The sequence below is a fragment of the Zingiber officinale genome, chromosome 3B (genome assembly GCF_018446385.1).
Source record: "Zingiber officinale cultivar Zhangliang chromosome 3B, Zo_v1.1, whole genome shotgun sequence".
Classification (NCBI taxonomy): domain Eukaryota; kingdom Viridiplantae; phylum Streptophyta; class Magnoliopsida; order Zingiberales; family Zingiberaceae; genus Zingiber; species Zingiber officinale.
The window spans coordinates 3,370,748-3,378,823 of record NC_055991.1 but is presented as its reverse complement, the minus strand read 5'-3'; the positions used below and the strand labels follow the sequence as shown (position 1 = coordinate 3,378,823).

General features: G+C 38.1%; 1 protein-coding gene across 1 annotated transcript; it reads left to right on the top strand.

Moving 5' to 3' along the window:
• The first annotated feature begins 222 nt into the window (after positions 1 to 222).
• LOC121967955 (subtilisin-like protease SBT3.5) lies at positions 223 to 3,101 on the top strand. Its single transcript, XM_042518490.1, has 8 exons — positions 223 to 285; positions 810 to 901; positions 984 to 1,081; positions 1,163 to 1,318; positions 1,429 to 2,080; positions 2,154 to 2,235; positions 2,324 to 2,495; positions 2,566 to 3,101. Exons 1-8 carry the CDS (start codon positions 223 to 225, stop codon positions 3,099 to 3,101), a joined length of 1,851 nt encoding a protein of 616 aa, XP_042374424.1.
• The last annotated feature ends 4,975 nt before the right edge of the window (positions 3,102 to 8,076 follow it).

Sequence of the window (8,076 nt, the reverse complement as noted above, 5' to 3'; positions counted from 1 at the left end):
TTTTGATGTTTGATCATGATTACATAAATTTAGTTGATGGATAAGACTCATTTAATCAATCTTGAGCTGTGTGAATAATTCGTGAGCTTCTTTGTTGAAAAGTATATAGTTGAAGTTGTTCCCAAGGTTTTAGGATAGTCTCATCTTTATCATTTGGTTTTGATCTGCACTTTCTTTCTCTTACATTACAAACGGATCTTAAGCAATTATCTGCTTATGAAAATGTCTAACGGCTCAATTGGTATGGGCTTTAAATTTATTCTCAAGACCTTGTTGTTCAAATCCGTCTTCATCATTTCTTTTATGTTAACAGAATAGATATTTTTGCATTTTCTATTTTGTATGTAAATAATTGGAACTAATACGGCCATGAAGTCATTTAGTTAAAACAATAATTTTTAAAAAATTTATATGTATCTTTTATTAACTATTTAAACAAGAAAAACTTATTCACCAGCATTGTTTATGAATTTCCAATAAACATTGTTCATCAACAATATTGAAGCTTGTTTACTTATCTTGTCAAATGACAATAACCAAGCTGTTAACAAACTAAGTGTGCTAAGCTGCCCACAAACAATTGATTCATTTAAATCTTATTTTGCATATATGAGATTTCTATTTGGAAATACTATATCTATTTACTCAAGTTCTTATTAGTAATTATCTAGAATCTTTCTAAATATGTATACAAATAACATGCAACACTTTCTATAGTTGGCTCTTTCTGTGGCTTTCTTGTTATTTACATATCTCAGTTATTATTTTGACTTCAGGTGTATTTTTATGCCTTTTGGTTGTTTGTGCAGTTGTATATTGTATACTTGGGAGAGAGGAAGCATGAGAATCCAGAGGATGTCACTGACTCACACGTAGATATGCTCACTTGTCTCCTTGGAAGGTACCCAACTCAACTATAGAAATTCAAATTGCTATAGAATCTTGGGTTTTATATTTTAACTGATTGATATCTTCTTCGACAGCAAAAAGGATGCCATGACTTCTATAGTTTACAGCTACAGGCATGGCTTCTCAGGCTTTGCAGCCATGCTTACAGAAGCGCAAGTAAAACAATTAGCAGGTCACTTCGCCTTATGTTTTTTTGAATCGGATTAAACAAAACAAATGAGAAATTAACTGAGTGAATTGATGAATATTGCAGAGTCACCTGACGTGATCTGTGTAGAGCCGAACAGAAACTACGAGCTACAAACAACACGGAGCTGGGATTTTCTGGGGCTACAGTATGATCATCCAACTGAACTCCTCGAGAAGAGCAATTATGGAGATGACATCATCATAGGAATCATCGATACAGGTCTTTGTGAATTCCAATTCTCTGGATATTTATGAACATACATAGATTAAGTAGATTTAAGGGATAATAAAATGATGGAAATGTAATAGAATGATAATATTCTTTTATAGGGATATGGCCGGAATCCAAGAGCTTCGACGATGACGGCTATGGACCGATACCATCACGGTGGAAAGGCGTGTGCCAGGTCGGCGACGCCTTCGGCCCAGCCAACTGCAACCGCAAGATCATCGGCGCACGCTACTACACCACCAGAATCGATCCCGCCCAGCTCAAGATGGACTACATCTCTCCCCGCGATTTCAACGGCCACGGCACCTTAACCGCCTCTGTTGCCGCCGGCTCCATTGTGCATGGTGCCAACTTCCACGGCTTGGCCGCAGGGGTTGCCCGTGGCGGCGCGCCCCGCGCCCGCCTTGCAGTGTACAAGGCCGTGTGGGGCACTGGCCGTGGGAATGGTGCCACCAACAGCATCGTCATTCTGGCGGCTGTCGACGATGCCATCCATGACGGGGTAGACGTGTTGTCGCTATCGTTGGGGCTGCTGCAAGACAACTCATTTGGGGTGCTCCACGCGGTGGCAAAGGGGTTGACGGTAGTGTATGCTGCCGGGAACTCTGGGCCGACGCCGCAAACCGTGGTCAACACCGCGCCGTGGGTCATCACGGTCGCCGCGAGCACAATCGATCGAGCAATTCTAACCCCGATCAGGGTAGGTCAGTCGATCTCAGCCAAAAAATCCAGGCGTCCCTACGGTGGAAGGTAAATTCTTTCATTGCATATTCTAATGGCAAGAACACAACTCCGACCACTAATCATCCTAAATATTCTGCAGTTCACCTGAAGTAATATCGTCTCCGAAAATAGCACGGTTCTCTTCGAGAGGGCCAACTTTACATTTTCCTGGTATATTAAAGGTTAGAACAAGTCACAGATTGAAAACAAGTGAATACTGATCAACACTTAAATCATGTGACGATCAATATATTCTTGAAATGGACACAGCCTGATATTGCTGCACCGGGAGTGAACATCTTGGGGGCGTACAGGGATGGCTACAAGTTGGCCTCAGGAACATCATTTGCTTGCCCCCATGTATCAGGAGTCGTTGTTTTGCTCAAGGCACTCCATCCTGACTGGTCCCATGCAGTAATAAAATCTGCACTCGTGACTACAGGTGAGCGATCAAATTCCTTTAGAGATCATCATTTCCTAATTCGATTGACTTCGCTTTGTTCTTCGCACAGCAACGAACGTCAACAGCTACGGCATGCCAATACAAGCAGAATCACTTGAGTCACTTCCACTGAAGATTGCTGACCCTTTCGACTTCGGCGGCGGCCAAATTGATCCCAACAAGGCCTCCGATCCTGGTCTGGTGTATGACATCGATCCGCAGGAGTACTACAAGTTCTTCAAATGCACTGAAGGGGAGTTTAGCATCTGTGATCAGGAACTGGAGCTTGTGTACAACCTGAACCTTCCTTCCATCTGCGTTCCCGATCTCATCGACGCCAAAACTGTTGGGAGGACGGTCACCAACGTCGGCAAAGTGGATGCCGTGTACAAAGTGTCTATCGAGTCGCCGCCGGGTGTTAAAATGACTGTGGCGCCGTCGACCCTCGTGTTCGATGCCGGTGCCAAGGTGCAAAGTTTCAAGGTGACGTTCATGGCGGTCCACAAGCTGCAAGGAAATTACGTGTTTGGGAGCTTGACGTGGTCCGATGGCGAAGGCCACGCCGTGAGGATTCCGATCGCGGTTCGCGTTGTGATTCAGGAGTAACTCTTGCTCTGTTTATTCTCTTCGGATGCCCGTGAACAATTTATTCCCCGTTTCCTGGATTGACTTTGCCAAATCCCATGGCGCTCAGGAGGTGGCCATCTACTTAGGCGATTCTTCTCCTCAGCAATTACTATATTCTCCACTTTGTTTAATTCGCCTTCGCTTTTGACACTAGATTTACGATTCCAATTTGTTCCTTATTGGCCTCCTAAATCCCCATCGTCTTGAACAATCTCAAGATGCTTTACCTTAAGGCTGGTGTATTCGAGGTGCAGTCCATGAGAAGACTGCACGCTTGCTGTTCGAAACTAGAAGAACTAAACGTTAGATGCATCAGATTGTTGGGATGGTTCTATCGAAATCGAAGTACTCTGTGCAAGACGCAAATTACTTGTCCCAAACTTGAGTGTTTAAGTGTAGGAAGCAGTTGTAATATGAAAGAGTTCCATAGCTACACGCCCTCTCTGGTCTCTGTTCATTTTGATCAAATTCGACGCTGCCATACATTAGTTTTGAGGCTATGCAATGTGACAGAGTTAAGCACATCTCTCCAAAGTCTGCTTGATTTCCTGTTATGTTATCATCTCTTTGTATTTTTAATTGTAGGTTATCAATTCTTGTCGATCTATTCCCATAAAATTAGAACAAAAGTAAGCTTGTTACGTCTTTTATGAGTTTCGAATAATTGAAAAATATAACCCTTTTTTAGTTGGAGTTGCAAGGAAAGAAAGGAAAAGTTGTTTGTAAATTGGCAATGGTCATGAATCATATGCATTCAAGTAATAGTGGCTAGCAAGATATAACTATGTATTAGTGAATTTGTTTATTTTTTTTCATGTCGAAAGATGTAACAATTTAACTAAGATATAACTATCTGACTACTTTATTTTTGTTTTATGAGACTATTTATGTGATAGAATGTTTTAGATTGCTTCCTAAATTAAAGAAGTTGAAGATCCATTTGCATCTTTTTTATAATTTTTCCGTGCAATTGCTCTTTTACGTGCTTCGAATGATTCCAAATCTCTACTCACTCGAAGACGATCCAGAGGTTTGTTGTTGGACATTTTTATATATAATACCTTAAGCAATGACTCTCTTAATTTGATTTGAATAATCTCTTAAATTATTATCCCTTTCAAGGGTTTTGATAATCCTAAAATAGTTTTAGTCGAAATTAAATCCACAAGGATTCGATCAACCATTTTGAAGATCTTATCAAAGAGAGTTCAGGCGTGGGACGAAGTATTTGAGTTATATATTTTTATTTGTTGGTTTGTAATTTTTTAGACGTGTTTCTTGTATATTATTGCCACAATATTCTTTATTTTTTTTTAATGTTATTTAATGGAGATGCGTTAATTTGAAAACTCACGCCGTCAATTATTTATTATTGTTAATATCATAATTTTAGAGGGTTCTCTGACATTCCGAGGACTACTCATTTAGTTACAAACATGAACTTGTATTTTAACATGGGATTGTATAATGCATTATCATTATCTTTTTATACACATTTCCATATGACATTATTTATGTACATATATAACAAGTTATAAATTTTATTTATAAATATTAACTGAGTTAAACATATTGTTTTAATTAATTTATTTTTTTAATTAATTGATGTTGTCTCATCGAACACAAGTTTTTTTATGAAAAATTTGATTCTCTGCTATGCGTTTGAAAATGAGCCTTTTATCTAATTTTTTATCTGATGCCATAGCCTTTTATGTTGGCTAAATAAGTGTTCAAATTTATTTATTGAAAATTTTATTGAACTTATTTTTTAAAAAAAAAATCAAGCGCAACTTATAATTAAAGTATGAACGTTATTATAATCTTCGGCAATTTATCATAAGACGTACGTGATATATTGTATTTAACAAAAGGCGTATCACCGTTTGGTATTTACCAAAAGGCACAGGTAAGTGTTGTGTAATACCCAATATAATCCTCCCGCCAATCTCCTCTGTGCAGTCGTCATTTCCCAGGCATCCGAACTATATTTTTGAATAACTTTGATTTTAAAAAAATAAGTTCGATCATTTGTGTACCTTCCTCCTTCGTAACATGCGAGTGCAGCTCTATCTTTTGAAACCCTAGTTTAGTGAACTCGAGTGTTTCTCAAGCGACATCAAGCATTTCAGTTAAATTAAAAATCAGGATTGTTCGCGAGCCACCAGTGAAGGTTTTTAGGGTTTACACCAATCATCTAGTATCATAATGGCGCAGAGACGTCAATCGGGTGTATCATCATCTTCTCCACATCAATTAGCTGTAAAAGTTATCATTTACAAACTCTGTGATTTTGAGAAGCTGAACTAGTATGATTTATTTTTTTTTTATTTTTATAAAGTATAGGGTTTAGTTGATGTTGGACAGAAACTGCATTGGAATAGTGTCCTAGGTCACTTTAAAAGTTTTTTTCAAGCATCCACGAAGAAAGGAATGCATGAAGGCTCTGTTATTTTACATGACCAACACATAGTGCTGATAAAAAAGTCACCCTTTCGTATTTTTTTTTGGACATAGAAGATATGCAGCATATCCGTGGGATTTTGGTAAATATATTTCGAAATTGGGATTCAAGTAGTCAAACCTTTAGATTTTCAGGTACAATTTATAATTTCATATTTTAATCACTAAGTAGTTGTATGGTAAAATATAATCTTTTGGTAAACCTGGGCCTGATACGATGCTGTATCAGGCCCAACATGGGCTTAATAAGATGTCGTATCAGGCCCAACGTGGGCCTGATACGATGTAATAGCAGGCCTAACGTGTGCTTGATATGGCATCGTATCAGGTTCACGGTGTTCCTAATACTTTTGTATTTGTTGGTAGAAGTCTAATCATACTTTAACTTGGTCAGGTGTTCCAGTTGGCTTCACAAGAGGAGACGTTTCATTGCTGCTTGGTATTGCAGACTAAGGAGCTTCAATTCCGATGAATTCAGCTAAAGCATCCAGTGACCTCTTTCTAACTTACTTCTCAAACAAAAAAGAAGCTACTAGATCAAGAATTGAGGAGTTGCTTAAATTTTATGGCAATCGCGTTGAAGGGGAAGATGATATTTTATTATTTTACAAATTCTATATTTTGTATATATTTGTTTGTGTCTTATTTTTTTCTAGTACATATAAGGTCCCTTTATGTTTTATATATATAGTAGATGATTTTGAGAATCTTGATAGATTCAACTGGGTTGAAGCAATCCATGAATTTATGGCTCCACAATTACCTAAGATTGGGGATATATTTTCATCAACGATGACGAAGGTTTCTTCCCAACGGTAGGAGCTTCCGACGGCAAGGAAGGCAAGTAGATTCTTCTAGTAGGTATGAATGGTTGTTGTTCTAGCATGGTTACGAGATGAATCGGGGGCTATTCCTATTAGGGCACTGAGGTTTATGTTTTCTATCTCGTTTCCTCATATTCCTACTGTGGATTTGGGTAAGGTCGTTCGGTTTTGGTGATTGAATGGCTTTCTTGTAATAGGAGTTGTTTCCATTGAATCAGATTTGGGTTTTGTAGCCTGTGGTTGTTTGATTCCTGCGCTTCCATTATAAAGTTTCCCTTTCTTTGTTTGCTGATCGGCTTCAGTTGCTAGGTTGAACAAGATTTGATGCGTGGGTTGTGAGATGCTTTATTTTTGTATTGGCTTCAGCTGGCTGGGCAAGTTGGAGTAGTTGCTCTGGTTGAGCTATAATGTGCTCCAGAAATGAGCATTGAAGTCTGGAGGAGATGAATATGTGGCTTAGTGTGTGTTGTTTTGGTTCTGGTTCGTAGTAATGCTCTATGAAAGTTTTGGGTGTAGTTAACAGAAGTAGGTAATAATATGATTTAGTTCGTTTCATGCTTTGCTTGGGTTAATAATACCGTGTGCTATAGATTCCATGCTCAAACTTTTCTTTGATTTAGTTTGGAACAGGTTTAATAGAATCTGAACTAACTTAAGTTATTTGAATTGAATATGCATTGTTTGCAATTCTAACTGGATCACTTCATAAATGTCAGTATATGAACAATGCATAAATTTCTTGTGGGTTAAGATATGTTTAAATCGTATTTTCTCTAAATGGTTAACTAGATGAATATCGGCAAGAGTGGTAACAGTACGGGATAAATGCCCTGGAATGAGCTCCGAAGAAGGCTTTTCCAACCATAAAAGATAAGAAATGTAAATGGCTACAGATAGATGATTCATGTTCTCGTAGGAGGTATTTCTCAATGGGTCATGAATAAGAACCAAAAGGATGTGCTCTAAATAAGATTGTCACAACTGGATCATGTTTATTCTTAGTAAGTATGCATCTATGCAAGACCATGATTATAGCTAATTTGTACTTCTAATTAGATATGTAAAACCATGCTTAAAGTTATCTGTACATACCTTCCATTTATATCTTAGGGCCAAGCATATGTTATCTGTTAAGTAACTTCCACTCATATTTGCTAGACAATGGTTAAAGTTAATTGTATGTAACATCTATTTAGCTATGCTTAAGCTTACTTTGGAGAGGGTTGACTCAAATTCAATAATTCCCGGTTGCGACTTCGCTATACTACACTTATTTTGTATTTATTCAAGGAATATACTTGCTGAGTTGTTCATGGACTCGCAACATAAATATTGTATTCCTTGCTGAGTTCATGGACTCACAACATAAATATTACAGGTGCAAATGAGGATACAAGGGAGGTGTTGGGGAACGAGGAGGCGGAGTAATCGAGGAGATGAGATGAAATGCAAAGCACGTTGTCCGAGGGTCCCAGAACATGTTAATAAATTTTGTTCCCTAATTCGTTATGTTAAAATGAGTTGGAGACTATGTGCTTGTTTTGTTGGAGTCTTGTGAATTTCCGTTGAAATGTATATGTTAAGTTTGAGGTTTATATGTGATGCAAACTTTTGAGTCGATTGTGAATGCGGGTTTTATTGCTTTGGAGGTCGGATCAGGGGGTAAGGAT

What these genes read in the sequence shown, in the direction of transcription:
- LOC121967955 (XM_042518490.1), top strand. Translation starts at nt 223, where the DNA reads ATGTCTAACGGCTCAATTGGTATGGGCTTTAAATTTATTCTCAAGACC. An exon ending in GCAAGTAAAACAATTAGCAG is followed by an intron (nt 1,082 to 1,162) that starts GTCACTTCGCCT and finishes TGAATATTGCAG; the next exon opens with AGTCACCTGACGTGATCTGT. An exon ending in ATCTGCACTCGTGACTACAG is followed by an intron (nt 2,496 to 2,565) that starts GTGAGCGATCAA and finishes TTCTTCGCACAG; the next exon opens with CAACGAACGTCAACAGCTAC.